Raw genomic sequence first — 19,903 nt, forward strand, 5'->3', positions numbered from 1 at the left:
TATCTTTCTTTTACTGGGGAGCCCAATCTGGATACAGTACTTCAGGTGGGTCCTCACTTGTGCCAAGCAGAGGGAAAGAACCACTTCTCCTTGACCTGGTAGCACAACTCTGTCTAGCACAGCCCATGATACTCCTGGCTGCCTCTGCTGCAAAAGTACATCAGAGCTTCTTGTTCAACCTCTGTTCACAAGGACCCCCAGGGTCTTTTCTGCCAATCTGCTTTCCAAGGCAGGGGTGGCCCCAGCCTGCACTTGTGGATAGGGCTCTTTGTCCCCAGGTGCAGGCCTTTGCAGTCCCCTTTGTTGAATTGTTTGACATTCCCATTTGCCCAGTTCTCCAGCCAACAGACATCCCTCTGGGTGGCAGCACAACCATTTGTGTGTGAGCCAACACTCCCAGTTTTCTGTTTGCAAACCTGTGGGTGCACTCGATCCTATCATCCAGGTCATTAACGAAGGTGCTAAATGGCACTGAACTCAGATCCAGGTGTTGGATGCACAGTGTATTTGAACACAATCCCATGAACACTGCTTTGTTCAATTGTTAAATGTGCATTTGGCTGCCATCTCACCAACAAGCCTCACTGTCATGCTGTTATCCATGCTTTTGTCAGCATGAGCCTGAATGACTGCAAAAGCACAGCCAGTTGCTTTGAAGCGCCACCATAATACCAGGTGGCACAGCAACTGAAGCTATTGCTTTCCTGTCTGAGAGAACAGTCACAGCAGTGCCAACAGAGAGGATCCAGCCTGCTAGTATTAATTCAGAAACTCTCAGATAGTTCAGGACTTTCTTATATAACAGGCCACTCTTTTCCCACTCATTAACTGATTTTGCTATCCAGAGCATTTACATGTGTTGACCTTGACCATCTAGTAGAAAAAGAGTGCCTGCTAGCAGGCAAGTTTCTGTGAAAAAGCCTCTACACCTGAATTCGCTGCAGTGTAAACCTCGAGTGCATTTGGGTTGCTTCTGGCCAAACTATCTATTTAAGAAACTGTTTGTGACAGCACTGGATTTAGGATCTTATTTGAAAGTCCCAGGAGATTTTTCTATATGATTACATGCTGTAATAAAAGAGATAAGTTTGATTCCTTGTATAAATTATGACTATTAATAACTGAATTATAAATTTAAATATTTATTATGGCACCTTTAGTACCTGACAATTACACTGTTAGAAACCCTGAAATAAACACTGGAAGTCTCTAAATAAACAATTTTTTTGTTGCCTGAAAGTGGAACTTTTTTCTTCTGTTGTAGGAGACTTCAAGAAAATGGACTTCAAAGCTCTGGATTTTAATTTACTCCAAAGGAAAGCAAACAAGTGTCAAAGTAAGACTCAGACCTTGAATCCTATTAGATTTTGCCCCCTTTGATGGAATTTCCACCCTTTTGTCATGTCTTCTGGTTCGTTCTTATTCAAATTCTTATTCAAGATCATTATGTGCTGATGCACTTTTAGAGCTCTCTCACATGTGATCTCTCTTATCTGACCTTTATTTCATGAACTACAAGTTCACCGTTTTTCCTTTCTTATAGTTTAAACAAGGAGGTTCCAAATTACAGAAAGGCTAATCTCACAATTCTCATTCTGTCTTTTTCTTTCTGTACATTGAAGGAACGAGCAATCCTGATACGCAGCTGCAATGGGGCTGGCAGAAAGCTGCCAAAGTAATTTTTCTCCTAGTAATATTAAAGCTCTGGACTGAGCCATATCACAAGCCTTTGGCTCAGCCTAGGCTTAGGGTTAGGAAAGCTGGAGCTCCAGTTGGAGCTGAGCTGTCAAAGGAAACAAAGAGCTTGCAAAAATAATAACCTCCCATGGACTTGGTAGCCCAGGAAAGTGCTGTGGTGTCTTTCCTAGGGCTCAGTTTAAGGGTTAAGCTTGGAAAAAAGCTTAGGGCTCTAGTTGGAGGGAAGCTGGAAAGTGGCTGCTAAAGGAAAATCAGTTTAGTCAAAGGCGAATGTTTAGCCCCCGCAAGGGCTGGAGTGCTGCGGCAAGGCTCTGCACGGTGCAAGGCAAGCATCAGGCCTGGAAGCACTCATTTCTGTTATTTATGTACACAGTACTGTATTTTGTGCTCATCTGACATGTGGACACCTGCCCTAAGGCAGGCAATAAATTCACACAGAAAAGAAGTTTAACTCCAAGGAGAACATGACAAAGGGGGAGATTTAGCTCCCAGTTCAGACTAGACTGCTCTATCATAAAAGGAAGGCAATGGAACGGTGTTTTCTGATACCCTGAGAAAGGCAAGACTTAAATTCACATGCAACAAGTGGCAAAGGTAACAAAAAGGCCGCAAGCAGGGCCAGCGCACGGTGACATAGGTCACAAGACACCAGTAACAGCCTGGCATATCTTCTGCTGCTGCCAGTGGAACTCTACGATGGAGCTGCTATAGCTGTAGCCACAGCAGCCTGCCTGCGTGCACTCATTACCGAACCTCTCCTTCCTGCCATTTTAAACCCCCTCAACAAACAGAACGGCTGCCAAAATAGAAGGGTACAGCGCAGAGGGCACAACGGACTGTTACACAGCTCGGGAAGTGCAGTGCAGTTCACTTCGGAAGCCTCGCTCGGGTATTCTCACACAGCTCATGCCACCTGCCGGCAAGTAGGAGCATCTGCCGCGCAGGCTCCGCGACCCCAGCAGAGCAGGGGAGGCAGGACCCCCTCACCGGCAGGGCCGGGCGCCTCTCCCTTCTAACATGTGTGCACAGAGGGCGCTGCGCTAAAAAGCTGCAAGGGAGCTAGGACTTCGAGGCAGCGATTTGCGTAACCCAGGCCGGCACCTTGCCAGCCGTAGCTCGCCCCGCGGGGGGCGGCCTCGCTCCCTCTACCCTGCAGGGGAGGCGCGGGCGGCACAACCCCGGGCGGCTCCCCCTCTGTACATGGCGCCGCGGACTCTCCGGTAAAACGGCATCTGATCAGCGCCGTTTAGTTCGCTGGGGAGGGCAGCTGCGGCTCTCCCCCGCCTCCCGGTGGGAGCGGCATCCGCAACGCGGGCAGCGCCTGATTTACTGCCTGCGACATGCAGCATTGCGTAAAGCAGAACCCAGCTTGCAGTGACTTCCAGAAGCTTCCTTGCCCTTATTAAAGATGGCTTCGCGCCCGTCACGCAGGCTGCAGAGGAACAATTCACCCGGCGTTCTCTAGCCAATGGCACTTGTGTGCTCCACAGTCACGTGGGTTTAACGAGCCAATCAGCGACAGGGCCTAGCAATCTGACGTCACTTCTCGACGAGTGTTCCGGGGTTGCGCGTGCGCTGCCGAGGCAGGATCCGTTGGGCTGAGCGGCTGGTAGGGGTCACGCAGGTGTGGCGGCAAGGCCCAGGGGGCGGCGGCGGCTGCGGTGGACACGCTAGGGCGCAGAGGTAGGCCCGGTGGGGAGGGAAACAGGGTCTATACTGGTGCCGAAAGCGAGTGAGGGCCCGCGGCTCGGCCCAGGCCTGAGGCGGGAAGCTGTCCGCCTCCCTGCCCCCTTGGGACTCTAGTTCCTTTGCGTAGGCTGGAATGGATTTGCTGTAGCTTTGCTGTAGCGGTGACCTCAGGGTGTTTGCGTACTTCTGTATTCGACAATTAGCGTGCTGAAGTGTATATCTGGGGAGGTGTTCAATGCTTTGCTGTCGTTCGTCCTTGTTCTTACTCTAAGGCTTGAAGCTGTCCTGCTTAAAAAAAAATAGAGTTGTCTCTAAGTTCTTGCCAACTGCGTTATGCTAGTAGAAGAGAGGGATTTAGTGGCAGAAACAGGACATGTCTCTGAAAATACTAACACTTTAAAAAAAGCAGGATTTCAGAACTGTGATTCAAAGAAAAGTGACTTTTTAGCAGGATTATTTTATTTCACTTTTTTATGGTTAATGCTAGCTGTCAAATGCCGTGGGTGCTAGTTTCTCATGAATGCTTAACACTGCTTTGATTTAGAATACCCATATTAGCTGCTGCACGTGTAAGCTAAGAACAGTTGTTTGAAATAATATATTGATAGTTGGGGTGTCTTGTGAGATCAGAGGTTGGATATAGTTAAAGCATATGTATCTACGTGGAGTGGGGGGTAGGGGAGGTTGTAACTTGAGCAATGGTTTTGCTAGCATTTTTAATACTATCTACTGGATTCAGAGACTGGTGTCTGCTCTTCCTGTCAGTTTGCCTGTTAGTGACTGTATAGTTCTGCGGTAAAAACTGCAATAGATAACCTGATGTGTTCTGGATTGTGACCTTGACTCAATGCCATGCCCATAAAGCTAATTAATTATTCAAAAGATAGCTTGAAAGTTCTCTAAAACTTCTGCCATGCGTGTTACTGTGTTCACTCATTTGGCAGAACTTTACGTAAATCTGGAGCATCTTTTTGGACAGTATTTGGGAAGAAGGAGTACTTGTGCAGTGTTAGGTCTCAAATCGGAAGTTAGCTGCTGATGTAATTGAAACGTAAGACCCATAAATGATCTTGATGTAACTTATACAAAAGTGATACATCCATCTGACTTAGACTAAGTTGTGAGACAAGTCTCGTGTAGGAAGTGGCAGACAAATATATGTAAGAGTTAAACTACATGCTTTAGAGGTTTCTGGCACTTAATACAGTGCTCTAACGATAATACCATTTCTGTTACAAGTTGTAGCTAAGAATAAGTGGTAAATGTATCTTGTTTGAAAATCAGAAATAATAAAGCATATTTTCATGTGTACTTTTCAGGAACAAGTTATCTAAGCAACCATGCTGGCTGCCAGGCTAGTATGCCTCAGGGCATTATCATGCCAGACTATCCGTCCCACCATTAGTCAGGCTTCACCTGCTTTGAGGAACTCCAACATAAAAGCATACAGGCTGTGGCAGCCTAACCAGGTAAGGTAATTAGTCTCTTTTTAATTGTTCTGACTGATGATATTTTAGCATTGAGTGTTTTGCCAAAAGCATCACTTTGCACAGAGTACCTGTTTTGAAATATTAGGAGTCTTTTGCTTGTTTAAGGTACCTGCTCTAATTCACTGAAGTGTTACTCCATAAAAAAAAAGCAAGGTTTTAAGAGCAACTGAAAGAATATGTTCAATTCCGATGACTTTTTCCCCATTGAAAGGTAGATAATGATGGATAAGCCTCACTAAGAAGTTCCCCATTTCTAAGTAAAAGTCTTAAATATAATAAATTGGAAACTTCACTTTCAGAGAGTTCCATCTGGATATTTTTTAGAGCTCTAGCCTAGATTAGAAGATTAGAAAAATCTCTGAACTGTGGGAGGACTGTCATGGGTCTTACCAGCAATTTTAAAAAATGGACTACTGTTATTTAAAGACTACTCATTGAGAGAAGATGTTTCAATTTTGCTTTCTGCCCAGGTGACTTAGGAAGCATCGCTGTTTTGTCATCATCTTGGTAAAAGTGTCAGTGGCAAATTTTTCACATTCTTCTTGTTTTCTTTTTAACCATAGAAAATGGTCTTAAGCATCCTAAGCTTGCAGATGTGTTGGGGGGTTGTTTGGTGTGTGTGTATGTTTTCTTCCCTTTTTTTGCTGTGGTTTAATCTTTGTGGTGAGTGCTATATATGAAGCGTTGGACTAGATCTTACAAGTTTGGTTTTGTTGTGTTTGAGTGAGCCCTTGGTTGATCAAATGACTGTGTTTAGAGCTTTCTGGAAAAAAATAGTAAGGAAACTTCAAAAGCTGTTTCTGACCTTAAATAGAACTTTATTGCTCTTTCAGCTTACTAAGAGCAGCATGCTATGTTTGTTTGGAGTTTGTCAGCTTTAAAATTCTTAAGTTTATGGGCCTTCATTCAAGGTTTGTACTCTAAATCAAGGCTAGAGTTGAAAGCAAAGAATTTGCGCTGCTTTTCAAAATTTAGTGTCTGAAAAGTATAAGTATTGTGCAAGAATAGTTTTGTAGATGTAGAATTTTTTACATAGAAAACAAAATATTTTTCGTTTTACAAAGTAAGGGTGTTTTTAAATTAACACCTTAGGGCTTCCTTTAGTACAGTGAGAATGCATAATGATAACTTCAGCATCTGAAATTCAGTGCACTGGTACTGTGTTTTTGGAATGTGTGAATGTTACTCACAAAGCTTCCCAAACCTTAATGTTCAGCTCTTTACCTTGAGCACAGTTGTTTCATGTCTTTAGAGAAATAGACAAGAGACAGATAAGTAAGAGATTGTGTAGTAATTTTAAGTGAAGCAAGTAAATTGATAAGAAATACTTTCTGTTTTATTTCATTGGATCTTTGTTGTGTTGTTTCTGAATCTTAACAGTGTTATGCCACCAGAGTAAGAACAGGTGTACGTCGTGGAAAAATTGGCCAGGAAATCAAAGAAGCAGCATTTGAGCCATCTGCAGAAACAGCACTTAAAGGTAGAGTAGTTCTGCTCTAAATATTGAAAATTTTTGATGCTTAACTTTAAAAGATTTGGTTTCCTTCAAACCATTAAAGAAACTGGGAATATTGTTTAATATGTAAGTCTGCTTAGTGATCTCCCTCACATGAGTGGAGGCAGTTTCTATGCTTGTCTTTCCTGGTAAAGTTTAAAGCTGCTGATTTTTTTTCTCAGTACGAAGAATTTTTTTGTTGTCACTACTTTAACCTGGTGTTGAGAGTTAAGTCAAAGTGGTTATCTCTTAATGGAGACTTGGTTGAAGATATATGTAGCAAAGCATATTAACATATATTTTAATACTTTTTGTACTGATGAAAGGAAGGATTTTTCTGTGTGTACAGGTGTTACAGTGTTTAAGACATTGGTTTACTATTCATGCTGGTACAATGAGTCTGGGTTGTAATTTCAGTGGGTTATAAAGGGTTTTTTTAGATAGCAGTGTTTGGTCAAAGAAACTAAGGTGTCCTGTAATAGCACTGAATTAACAAATTGATTACACCTGGAGCTATATAGTATCTTTGCTATAACATATTTCAAGAGAGTTGCACAGTTGAAGCTGTTTGATTTTGGCTGCTTGTACTTAATTTATGACAATATTTTATGATTTATGTTTGTAGCAGTAATCTGATTATGTGGCACACAGGCAGTATGTCTTAAAATCAGACTGTAGAAACAGTAGTAAATCCTGTGGTTTTGCCCATGAGCTTTGTAAATCCCTTTTTAAACTGTTAGAGATTTCCTTGCTACCAAAGAATTTTTGAAGGAGCAGGCATTAGGGGCAGATCAAGGAGAGGGAAGGACACAGTTTAGTGTGTGTTCTGTTTTATAGCATATTGGGTAGTGAAATGTTACATTAAACATCAAGTGACAGGTGAACCCTTTTTATTGGAGTACCTATTAACCAGTTTTGTGCTTGAATTCCTGTCACCATAAGGAAGGCCAGTAAGCCTGATACGGTCATGGTACTAACTGGTCTCTTAACTTGCTATCTTTCATGAAGCTATATTGTGTTGGTAAGCTGAATTAGGAGTTTTTCACACTTAGCTTAGAGAATTGCTGACACAGTGACTTGAGATGGGGCTTTCTGAAGAAAGCCTACCATGAATCAGTTATTGCACATACAGTGAAACTCATGAGGATGTTACTAACCATCCAAGAAAAGGCATTCATGAGAGTGGATTAGTGGATTTTTATTTTTTTTTCTTTATACAGCTGATCGCCTGGGAAAATTTATTGTTGCTGGAGGGGCTGCTGTTGGCCTGGGGGCTCTCTGTTACTATGGACTGGGCATGTCCAGTGAGATTGGAGCTATTGAAAGAGCTGTGTAAGTGAGATGGCTTACTCTAAGACTATGTTAAGTGAATCTCATTCTTTGTAAACTGTGTGTACAGATACATTTTTCCAAGCACCGAGCAGAAAATCCTCATCTCTGTGTGAGATTTTAAACCATTTAGCTAAAAGCAAAATTTCAATTACCAAGGTTTTAACTGATTGTTGACTGAAGTAAGTTCCTTTGTTTTGCTAAATTTGAGATATATTTGTGAACAGTATATAAGAACTTAAGTGCACCACAGATAATTTATGAAGGGTAGTCTTCTGTAAGACCTATTGTTAAGACCACCTTGCCTGCTGTTCCTAGGAGACTGTTAATTAAACTTTAATACAGCGTGTTGGAAAGATAGTCTCCTTTGAGCATGCTAATCATCTTGGCATAAGCCTTGCTCTAATAAATAATAGTTTGCTTGAACCCTCGGGGTGTTGCTTTTTGGCCAACAAAAACCAGACTGTGGTGGCAAAACTACATAGTCAATCAGACTTAAAAGGTGGTTAGTGATTAACGTGGGCTTGGGAGGAATGATTGCTGGAGACATTTTGCTTTACTTTGCATTTATATCTGGAAGTGACTATCTGTGTTCAAGATATATTGAATGCTTGCTGGTTAATAGAGCTATCTAATTTTTTATCCACAAGCCTTGAAGTAATGGGTCAAAAGAGTAAACAGAGAACACATTTGCACTGTGTTTGCTTAGTGTTAGCAGGGAAAGCTTCCTGTCTAGTATGGACAAATCATACTGCAGAAGCTCATGTCTAGGTCTGTTGCTATTGTTAGAACTCTGTGTCTTGTGATGCCAGATAATAGTTTGCAGTATGACTCAGCAATTTGTGAGCTGCTCGGCAGGCTATTTGGTGTCCAGTACACACTTCCTACATGTTTTTCCTTAAACCAGCTTGTTACATATAAACTATTCTATATTATGCAATAGTTAAAAGCATTTGTTACTCTGTTTTCCATGTATGCTTCCTTCTTAGAGTTGAGCTATGATTAGCATTTTTTTGTATTTGGCAGTTATGTTGCATCAGACCAGCGAGATGTAAAAGTTCAGCCTGCTGTTGTAAGATAGACTCATGGCAGAAGTTACTAGCCCACGCCTTCATTATGAAATCTCCCTAACTTCCATAGCTATTAAAATATTTAACAGCTTGATTGTGTTTTCAGTTGGTCTTCGTTCTGATCCTGGTGACTGCACAGCTATGTATGATTGTTTATTTTTCAGTATTTGGCCACAGTATGTGAAGGACAGGATTCACACTACTTACATGTACTTCGCTGGAAGCATTGGCTTGACAGCACTCTCTGCTGTGGCAGTAAGCAGATCTCCAGCACTCATGAGTCTTATGACAAAAGGCTCCTGGCTGGTAAGTTTGTTACAAAAAGAAAAATTAAAAACAAAACAAAAAAAATCCTGAGAAAAGCCCCCAGATGTGGTGTGTAAATGATTCAGTGGAAGTAAGGCAAAACTTTAGTTATACCAGTGTCCTTATTCATAAAGACTACCTAAGTGGTGATATAGGATTTGGTGATTCTAATTACATGCTGACATACCTCTTCTATACTTGGATAATTTGTCAAAGACGACTACATGAGCAAAAAAAAATGCTATGCAAGTGAACTGAGTATCAGCTTTGAACAGAGACATGTACCAAAAAAGTAAGGCTAACGTTTCAGGTACCTTGAATGAGGATTAGGGTAAGGGGCAGAACCATTACACAGAATTTTACGTAACTAAGACTGTTGCAATCTTAACACCAAACTGTAATTCCTAGAAGATGGAGTAAAAGTAAAGTGGGAATTACTGCAAGATAAGATGTGCAAAATATGACTGTAACCTTACAGGAGCAAATTTTTCAAAACACTCTAGTTATGAATTAGGTTGCCTTTTTTCAGAATTATGCTCTTGACTTAGATTAGGAGGTTAGAACAGAGGTTGTATGTCCTAATGTGAGCCTGAGCTCTGCAATGCTATTTTTACAGGCAATAGGTGCAACTTTTGCAGCTATGATTGGTGCTGGCATGTTGGTCAGGTCCATATCCTATGAAAACAATCCAGCAGCTAAACATTTGGCTTGGATGATGCATTCAGGTATGTGATTTTTATGTTTAGACATGTCGGTGCATCAGTGTGACCAGATTCTGACTTTGACTTTAAGGTAAAGGCACTACAGCTTCTGTAAGCACTCTTGTCTGCACTTGAGCTGTACAGGATAGACAAGTATTGGACAACTTCACTTGAAAAAGGTGAAATCTTAATGTTGAAGTGAAGCCTCATATACACATATTCCTGTCAGCTACATAAACTGCAAGTACAGATCAGTTTTTCATTATACCATCTATTTCAAATAACTGGGGGTATAATTTTTCAAAACTAGCTTGCCAGAAATAATTTATGGTTCAGGAAAAGACTTGGATGTTGGGCACTGGAATTGTATGCCTCTCAAGCTAACATTTCTACCAAGAAGAAATTGTGTTTATTATAGTGATTGTTGGTAAGTTAACCTAATGCAATGCTAATGGACTCTAGATATAGGTTTCATACAAGACTCAGCAAAAAAATCTGGCTTACTTGCCTAGCTAATTACTGCAGCAGAAATCTGTTTTACTTCTCAGTGTTGAGTACTCCTGTGGCTATTAAGTAGTTTATTAGTCCATGCTAAGTGTCTCTTACCAGCTCTGTTTTGAACAGATCAATATGTTTACTTTTGTTCAGCTTTCTTCCAAAGACCAGCTCCCTGAAATACTCTACAGAATTAGATAGAAAAAGGTTGTGGAATTCAAGGTTGCCAGTTTATTGTGCTCCCTTCTAGATAGGTGCACAATCAAGTGTGTTGGTGTTTTATCATGTAAATAGATTAGTTTGAGCCATGTTACCTGACTGGAAAAAAACAATTCTTTTAGCAGGTGGTGTTTCTACCAGAACTTTTTTTCCAAACCTTACTGATGCTGTTTTGTTTTCCTTTGGCTAGGTGTCATGGGTGCAGTGGTGGCTCCTCTAACCTTCTTGGGTGGTCCTTTGCTGATCAGAGCTGCCTGGTATACTGCTGGAATCGTTGGAGGGCTCTCAACTGTTGCCATGTGTGCTCCAAGTGAAAAATTTCTGAACATGGGAGGACCACTTGGAATAGGCTTAGGCTTTGTTCTTGCCTCTTCCATTGGTAAATACTATTTTAATACTCTCAGATAAAGTGGGTTATATACTGTGGCTGCTAAGATGCAGCTTGCATTTAATTTCAAACTGGTCTGTCCAATTAAGATTTGCCTTAAGTAGCCCTTGCAACTCTAGCTCTGCAGAAAATACTCCATTAAATTTGTTCTTGAAAACAAACATGAAGTTACAGTTCTGGTAAGTGTTGGTCTGACAGATGGCTGGTAGTGGTGGCTCCTATTTTTAGCTACTGCCAGTGACTAGGGACGACAATAAACATGATCTTAGTCCTTGATCTGCTTGTTCTCTTACATGTTTCTAGCCATTGTTTAGTCCTAGAAAAAGGTACACAGGATGACCATGAGCCAGCCAGTGGCCTCCTGGGGTATATCAGGAGGAGTGTCGCTAGCAGGTCAAGAGAGGTTCTCTTGCCCCTCTACTCTGCCCTGGTGAGGCTGCATCTGGAACACTGTGTCCAGTTCTGGGCCCATCAGTTCAAAAAGGACCTCAGGGAACTGCTTGGAAGAGTCTAGGCAGAGCCACAAACATGAAGTGGAACATTATGAGGAAAGGCTGAGGGAGCTGGCTCTTTTTAGCCTGGAGGAGGCTGAGGGGTGACCTCATTAATTTTCATAAATATATGGAGGTTGAGTCTCGTCAAGAGGACAGAGCCAGGCTCTTTTCAGTGACGTCCAGTGATAGGACAAGGAGCAATGGGTGCAAGTTGGAGCAGAGGAGATTCTGTGTGAACATAAGGATAAACCTTTTCACTGTGAGGGTGACAGAGCCCTGGAGCTGGCTGCATGGAGAGGTTGCAGAGTCTCTTCTGGAGACATTCAAAACCCACCTGGATGTGTTCCTGTGTGACCTGCTCTAGATGGTCCTGCTCTGGCATGGGGCTGGACTAGATGATCTTTCAACATCCCTTCTGACCCCTAACATTTTATGGTTCCCTAGGGTGTTCAAAGTTACTGGATGAAGGTATATATGTAACATCTTCAGCTTGTGTATTTAAGCTCTTGGTGTCAAAAATGCACCACGAATATAGAATTGAGTACTCAGAACATGTGCTACAGTAACTAAAGTTTGACCCAACTCAGAGTAGCAGACACACACAATAGCTTTTTTTAAAACAACTCTGCATTCCTTTCCAGGATCCATGTTCTTGCCTCCTACTTCTGCCTTTGGTGCTGGCTTGTATTCAGTAGCTGTTTATGGTGGATTGGTCCTTTTTGGCATGTTCTTGCTCTACGATACCCAGCATGTTATCAAGCGTGCAGAAACTATTCCATATTATGGAGTAACAAAATATGATCCAATCAATGCGTGAGTATTCTGTCGTAATACAGCTGATTTCAAAGTCTCTGTAAGAATTTGCATCAGTCTATACCAGAATATGTTTTAAAATCAGCCAGACCTTCAGTTTATTGTTCAAGAAGTGTATTGCTTTTAAACGTGAAGAATCATAGCGTTTAAAAATGCGAAAACATCAATTGGAGTTCAAAACTGAAATAGCCTGCCTGAAGTGAGAACGAGAAAAGCAGGATTGAATGTGTGGTGTCTCATGCTTCCAGCACTATTTTCTTGAAAGTATTTTTGTTTTCTGAAGCGTTTCTGGGAGAATTTATAGCTGCTTTCTGAAAATAGCTGTCAATATCAGCTAAGGTAAAAACCATGAACTCTTTCATAGTCACTTAATATTCACTAGTCTGTCACCAAATAAAAAAGTTTCAACAGTGTAAGAGATGGGGAAAGTGGGATTAATTCACTTAGCGAAGACCAGGTCTTAACAGTATGAGAACAGTATACTGTCCTAAGATTTCTGTAAATGGGACCTGCTGGCAGAGATGGTAGAATAAAAAGACTTTTTTTTTTTTTTTTTTTAACCTTGGGCACTGGGGACAATCATAGTTGGGTTTTATTACAAGTGCATTGCAAGGGCTTTGAAAATGAAATGTAGTGATGTGTAATGCCACATAGTGCTGTTCAACAATACTGACTTCAGTTTCCTTTTTCCTAGGTGCATGGGCATCTACACAGATACACTGAACATCTTCATTCGAGTGGCCACCATGCTGGCAGGTGGTGGAGGTGTCAAGAGAAAGTAAACTGAGACTCGTCTTTGCCGCTATCTGACAGCCCACCTACTGCACATAATAAATAAAAATTTGTGGCTACAAGCAGTTTTGCTTCAAGTCAGAAGATTAAAGCATTTCAGAGTATTGTTTCAGTGCAATGTGATCCAGAGTGTATAATAGTTTTTCTTCACTTTTCCAGCCCTGTGTTTAAAATGCTTCTACTTGTACATTATTTTGGGAAAGTAAATTATTTTTAATATGAGCAAAATAATCTATCTGCTTTTTAATGGGTTTGACAGCAGTCGAACTCTATTTTTTTTACAGTTTCTGCATAGCAAAGGAAGTAATTTGTAAACTGTTATGCAGATAGAGACACAAGCTACTTCTTTAAATGCTGTTGAGATGCATCAGGTTCAATTAAGATTGCAAAAATTATATTTCAGTGAGACAAAAACTGAACAAATTTGGATACAGCACTAAATGCAGTAATGACTCCTGTCTGGGCAGAAGTTTCAGAAATGTTTAAGCAGTTGTCAGAAATGCATTGGATTTGACAGGTGAGGAAACTGCAGCATTCAGGAGTACACCTGAGAACTCCTTACTTTAATGCTGACTGGATATAATAGATAGGTTCTTTTGATACTAGATTTATTGAGCTGTTGAATAGCAAGAGGCATGTCTTTTTTTCCTGTGAATAAATTCCAGTATTGTGGATGAAGCCCTATCCTTCATAAGAGCTCCTAGTGCTCATCTCTAGCAAGCTTGTACAATTGGCACAGAAAGAAGGAACTGAGGATGACCTATTGTAAATCCAGATATAAATTTACCATACTGTTGTATGCTTGAATCTGTTTCTATCTCTTCTCCAAATTGGTGTGTTTAGCTCAGTCTAAAAGAAATATTTCCTGGTAGTGAAATTAATTTAACATTAAGAAATTCATACTCAACAAGCTTTATTGCTATAAGCTCAAATAAAAGGTGAGTTCTTGGGCACAAGAAAGTTTTGAGCTCATCTCAACAACTCAGACTTTCAACTTCTGGTAAATATGCTATGTTTATGTATTGGTTTATGGAACAATAAAATTCTAGTCACACAAGTTTACTATTCTCATTTTCCATGTGTTAGAAACTGTCTAGTACCTGTGCACTAATAACTTGGTGAAGGGTACTATAAATATTTTTGGCTGCAATTTCCTTTAAGACTGCATACCTTTGTAACAAGAAAAAAATAATTGGCTGCCATCTTCTGATAGTGTAGCCACTTGGTTACTGATTAAAGTCAGTGCTGCTTTTTTAGATCTAGTATTTTTAGTCTCTTCAGTCATAGGGCAGAAGCAGTGAATTATGAAGAACCTTGTTGCAACTGCTTTGTTGCCAAAACAATCAGCCCAATCGAGTTCCTGGCACTATTGCAGATGAAGAAATCTCTCAGTCTTGTCAATTTTAAGTAGCCTGTTTAGAGGGTTGTATCTTGCAAGCAATTTCATGCTTAATCTATCTCTACTGTTGCTGTAGCTGAGGATAGCAGTGTGTTTGTCATGGATACTGATTCAGTGTCCTGTTGACTGCATCGGTATTATTTTGGATGAATGATTTATATCACTTACTGATGATCAAAGGTATTATCAAAGTTATTTTAATGTGAAGTGTTACTTCAGTGGCAAGGTTCACTCTTGCTGCGTGGAAGAAACATACAAAAGAAAACAGAATCAATTTAGAACAATTTGCCCAGGTGCCAAAGACAAACACAGAGGAGATGCTCTTGTGGAGGTTTTGCAGTCCTTGGATCATCTTTGTGGCCCTTCTCTGGACTCACTCAAACATGCCCTTATAATGGGGATACTAGAACTGGATGCAGTATTCAAGGTGGTGTCTCAGAAGAGCAGAGTGAAGGGGAAAAATTGCCTTTCTTGCCCTGGTGGCTACACTCCTCTTGATGTGGTCTAGGATACCATTTGCCTTACGGGCTGCACATTTTGGGCCCTGCTGTTTGTACTTTAAAAAATCATTCTTGCTCCCATATAACATGTGCATTGGCATCAACAGTTTGCTGCATGTTGCTGTTTTGTTGGGCCCATACTCTGTGTTCTAACACAGTCCAGTCCCATGGTGATCAATCCCAGCACAATGATTGTGTTCCAAAGCATTGCATATCATAACAAAAGTGATGGCTTTACTGTCTAGGGGGTTGTAAGTGAAATCAATTGGATGCCACCGAGATTGGAATTCTCTTTCAAATTACTTGGAAAATCATTACCCCAGATTACTTCTCAAATTTCAGTGGGTAAAGTGCCCCTTTCACTTTCCATTGCAATGTCTGCCATAGTAGGTGGTATCCACAGTTAAGAACTTGAAGCAAATGTGTATTGGTATGGAAGTGTGTGCTACTGAAATCAACTGCAGGAGGATGATGTGTCTCATTTTCGGTTTGGAGGAGGCTGCAAGAGCAAATTGTAAAATAGACTGGGCCACTGGGGTTTTCAGGAGAGGTTAGCTACCCTGTTGGAAGGACAAATCTGCTGTGCACTCCACTGTTTTATATCAGCATCTGTAGCTTCCTAGGTAAGTGGACTACAAGTTTAGTCATGGGTACAGTTCCAGTTTGTGGTAAAATGAACCTGTAACGAGATGACCTGGTTATGTTCTTTCATCAGAAGGTGGAGCCTTCGACCCAGCTTTTGCCAAGTGTACTCAGCTCTCAGGACTCCCAATTGGCCCACAGAGATGGTTCATTTGACGAAGTACTTTAGAAAGTCCGGTATCTTGCTGGGCTTCATGTGGCTTAGGACTACTTTAGTAAGCTCTTGGCTCTCTACCATCTTATTTAACTGAGTAGAATGCTCATTGAATTTCTTGTTTTGCCTTTTTTGTACTTAATTGCATGAGAAGTATGAACCATTATCACTTTGGATTGTATCAGTATGTAGGCTTGAGAACCAAGACAGTCCTTGTATTGTCTTTCATCCTTAGGCCTTTTGTCTCTTAGGTGCCATGTTATCCGAAGACCACTTCCACTCCTGTGAGGATATATTGATGTGCAGAGGATTTAGGATGTCCATATAGACCACTAAGATTTTCCTTGAGTGATATCTAGGGTCAGAGTTTTGTCTGTCAATTTAATCTACATTTAACGTTTTCTGTGAGAATAGCTTTAAGATTTCCTGTTTAGGGGCCCACCCTCGCTCTCCCCAGCAAAATAAAGTGAGCCTGTACCAAACTACTGCAAGTTTGGTTACAGATGTCAAGTGCACCTATCACAACTTGTCTTCAAATTCTGAAATCTGCAGGGAGCTGTAAAAGATTCTCTTAATTGTGTCTGTAACAAAGGAAAGCTCCTGCAAAACTTCTGTCTAACATTTGAGGATTAAGTTTTAGAGGTTGACTATGAACTAGCAGAGAGGGATTATGGATTGTTTTAAACAGTAAGGTAGAGCACAACACCCTTTTTTATGAGAGTTGTCTGCTTGGAAGGAGACCAACAGGAAGATCTAACAACCTTCTAAGGGAAAAACAGACTGGACAACACTTGAGGAAGTATGAGCACTCATTTGTCTTCTGAGAGGATGTGGGTGGCTTGAAAATATTCCTGGGGTATCTACTGTGGATCTCTAAAAAGGGAAAGATCAGTTTAAGAGTGACTCATAAGTGAAGAATTAAGATTTATCTTAATTAAGACAGCTTAAATTTGGGAAGGGATGAAAATCTACAATGTGGTACTTTGATAGGCACCAGAACAGGTGCCCATTTCCTCAGAGACAGCATCTGAGAGCTCATGCTGGCCTACTGTTGGGCTACTCTTGGAATGCAAAGAGACAATTTGAAAACATTGTTTAACTAAAAAAAAAATTAGACTGGTAAATAGAACTTACTAGGATGCCCTTTCACGTTAGAATGTTTGTTGGTGGCACCTAACTGGGGCTAGTAGGGAAGAGAGTAAGTACAGCAGAGATAAAGCTTGACCAAAAAACAGCTGAAAGTAGTATTTTCAGGAAATGGGGATTAAAAGGCAAAGAGCTCTCTCCTACTCAGATTCTACCTGTAGTTCATGGAATTAGCTACACTTCATTGTAAATGCCACCTAAGATTACGGTGGGTGAAGTGGGAAGGCAGAAAATTTCTTAAGCAAATTAGAAATGGAAGAAAAGCAATGAACTGGGGTCATCAGGCACAGCCAGAGTAAGGAAAAGTATTTAATAAATAAGACTGAAGAATATACAAATATGTAATACGGAAGTGTGTCTGGGGAGTGGCTGGAGAAAAATGGAATGAAAACAGATTACTACATGGCTGCTAACCTGTGACATTAGAGTGTGTCAGCTGGAGGTTTGAGGCATTTGTAAAATAATCTTTAAGGCATTAATTTTATGAAAGCAGCAGCAAATGTTGCATTACATTGTTGCAGTTGAAAAAGGCTGTTGCTTTTATTTTATTTTTAAGGTGAATTGGGGTGTCACCCATGTGGCATAAGGATTGCATCCTTAGATTCACATTAATAATACTTCATGTTCAAAAGCCATCTAGGATGTCTCTTGATCTTGAAAACAGTACTTTTGAGTTGTTGTTGTTATTAAATTAATGCATGCTCTGGAGTGTCTTTTTGCGCTTGCGGTTTATCTAGAAACTACATAAATTTCAGTCTTCACAGAGTCGTTACTGGAGGTGGTATGCTAATGTATTTTAAGATTCATTAATATTTTGTAAGAAGCTCAAGCTGTTCTAAGAAGAATCTTCATTTTGTATATGATGATTTCTTCTAACCAGATTGAGACAGCTGTTTGTGGCATAGAGTAAAACAGTTGGAGCCAAATGTTCTTGTTAAATTTCGAGATAAATGAAACTTACGTTTGAGCTATGAGAAGGCTTTCAGAATACAAAGTTAATTTAATTCAACCTAGACTAGTTGTGAACCACTGTAGCTCTCTGGGTGTATTTGCCAGCATCTGTTTTCAAAGGGCAAGGATATGTAGTGTGGAAACTGCAGGCTGTGCTTGTATTCACTCTGTCAGAGGCAGTAATGACAGCCTCTGGGATACAGTAACTAGGAAAGACCAGAGTGAAGAGCAAAGCAGATTATCATTTCTCCTAGCAGTGTATGGTGCGTTTGTAGCTGCTTAGGAAAGTGTCCTGGGGCAGAGTTTAAAGCATCTTCACAGAGCTTTTTGAGCAAGTGTCCCACCACTCCTCAGTTTGCCCACTGCAAGTAAAGCCTCTGCAGAGCTGGCAGCTGACATGCCTGTGAGTCTCATGCGTTGTATTTGTGGTCTTCAAGCTCTGTGTTCGCTCTTCTGTCTTCACAGGTCACTCTTCTGGATAGCTTTGTTCCATTCAGATGGTGCATTTATTTTGCTTGAGTTTCACTTTCCTCCTGGGGGCAGTGTGGTGAAGGTAGAATAAGGAAATGTGTCTCTTTCCCCTCTAGTTTCTAACATCTCTCAAGTCTTTAAGGCTTTAGATGTGATGAAGGCTAGTTTATCTGGTAGCTGCAGCCTTCCAAACAGCATGTACCGAAACAAGGCAAGGTTTCAGTCAAAAAAAAAAAAAAAAACATGTTTACATTGGATGCAGTGCTACAAGTGCTATGCATGAGGGAAACATTTCTTGTGGTAGTCTGGTCCTCTAGTTCAAGCAAGATGTAGATTAGGAAACTGGTTTTGACAGCTAATCTGCTAGAGTTCACACCTCTCTGATGGGGTGACAAGAGGAGCTGTAACTTCTCATTATGGAAGCAGATCTGTTCCTGCTGTGTGTCACTTCTCCCAGAGTGGAGAAAAACACAGGCACCTAAACAGGGTGGGTTAATCCCTCCTGCTATTTGCACCTAAACAGTGACTCTTAAGAGATTCATCCTTCCTTCATTCTCAACTGCTTCTTGAGAAAGCACTTCTTTGGTTTTTTTTGGTTTGTGTTTTTTTTTTTTTTTCCCCCCTTCACTTAGAAAAATGGTAAAATAATAGCAGGACTATCTGTTCTTTCCCACAAAAAAAAAAAACTCGTCTGATTGCCCAACATTTCATTCCAGAAAATTTGGTACGAGGAAATGAAGTGGTACAATGACAAATGTCTGGGCAGGCATCTCACTTCTTTTTCCTGAATAGATAAGGTATTTAACTCAACTGGCAACCTCCCAAACCAGAAAATACAGGGCAGCTGTCAGCCTCTAGGGCTTCTGGAAAGATTTTGTCATGGATCTGCATATTGATCTCTTAAAAGCATAAATAAACCTTGTCTGTACTGATCTGACAGGAGGTATTTTCAGGGGCAGCAAAAGGAGTTTGTCCTGAGTGGGTGTAAATGCAGTCACTCAGCCACTGTTGGCCTCTGCCTCATTATTCTGCACTTTGTGGATAGGCTGATCATTTAACGCAACCAAAAGAAGCTGGTAACTTGGAGTCCGGAATTTGAATGAGATGTTAGAGGCTAAGGCTGTCTGAATTTCTATAATGGTGTGAGTTTTCAAATTCTTTCTGCCAGCTCTTACAGAGGAGAATATTCCATCATTTGATTTAGTGTCAACTCCCTGTGTCAGCTTGTATGAGCTAAAATCCATGATCAAGTTCACTGGGCACCATTCCAATGCAGTGAACACAGTCTGTCCCCCAAAGCACTTATGGCCACTTCAGTTGTATTTATGTGACTAGGAAGAAGTGAAAGAAAAACCATGTACTTTTTGCTGGAAATTTGATGGGATAGGAGAACTCTGATGAAGCTTTCATTGAGAGCCCAATATTTGTATGAATCTGTCTTCATAAGAGAAATAATAGGAGTGTGAGGTTTTGTGTTTCAGCACAGCTTGTATTTCTTGTAATTATGTGGAAAAAGTAATCTTCGTCTCTAAGTGGATCATCACTTCAGGAATAAGGTGCAATGATTTTAAGCTTGCATTCAGTAAATGAAGACCTGTATGTCAAAAGATATTACATTGAAACGTGTAAATTATCATGTCTCTGCTGTCTTAACTATTGCA

The 19,903-nt window shown here is 40.8% G+C and overlaps 1 protein-coding gene across 1 annotated transcript; it reads left to right on the plus strand.

Moving 5' to 3' along the window:
• The first annotated feature begins 4,625 nt into the window (after positions 1 to 4,625).
• On the plus strand, positions 4,626 to 14,100 carry GHITM (growth hormone inducible transmembrane protein). Its single transcript, XM_054382155.1, has 8 exons — positions 4,626 to 4,856; positions 6,258 to 6,357; positions 7,593 to 7,704; positions 8,936 to 9,077; positions 9,694 to 9,802; positions 10,683 to 10,871; positions 12,016 to 12,187; positions 12,882 to 14,100. The coding sequence occupies exons 1-8, from the start codon at positions 4,728 to 4,730 to the stop codon at positions 12,967 to 12,969; spliced, it is 1,041 nt and encodes a 346-aa protein (XP_054238130.1). The 5' UTR covers positions 4,626 to 4,727; the 3' UTR covers positions 12,970 to 14,100.
• Positions 14,101 to 19,903: the final 5,803 nt, after the last annotated feature.

Source organism: Indicator indicator, chromosome 7 (genome assembly GCF_027791375.1).
Source record: "Indicator indicator isolate 239-I01 chromosome 7, UM_Iind_1.1, whole genome shotgun sequence".
NCBI lineage: Eukaryota > Metazoa > Chordata > Aves > Piciformes > Indicatoridae > Indicator > Indicator indicator.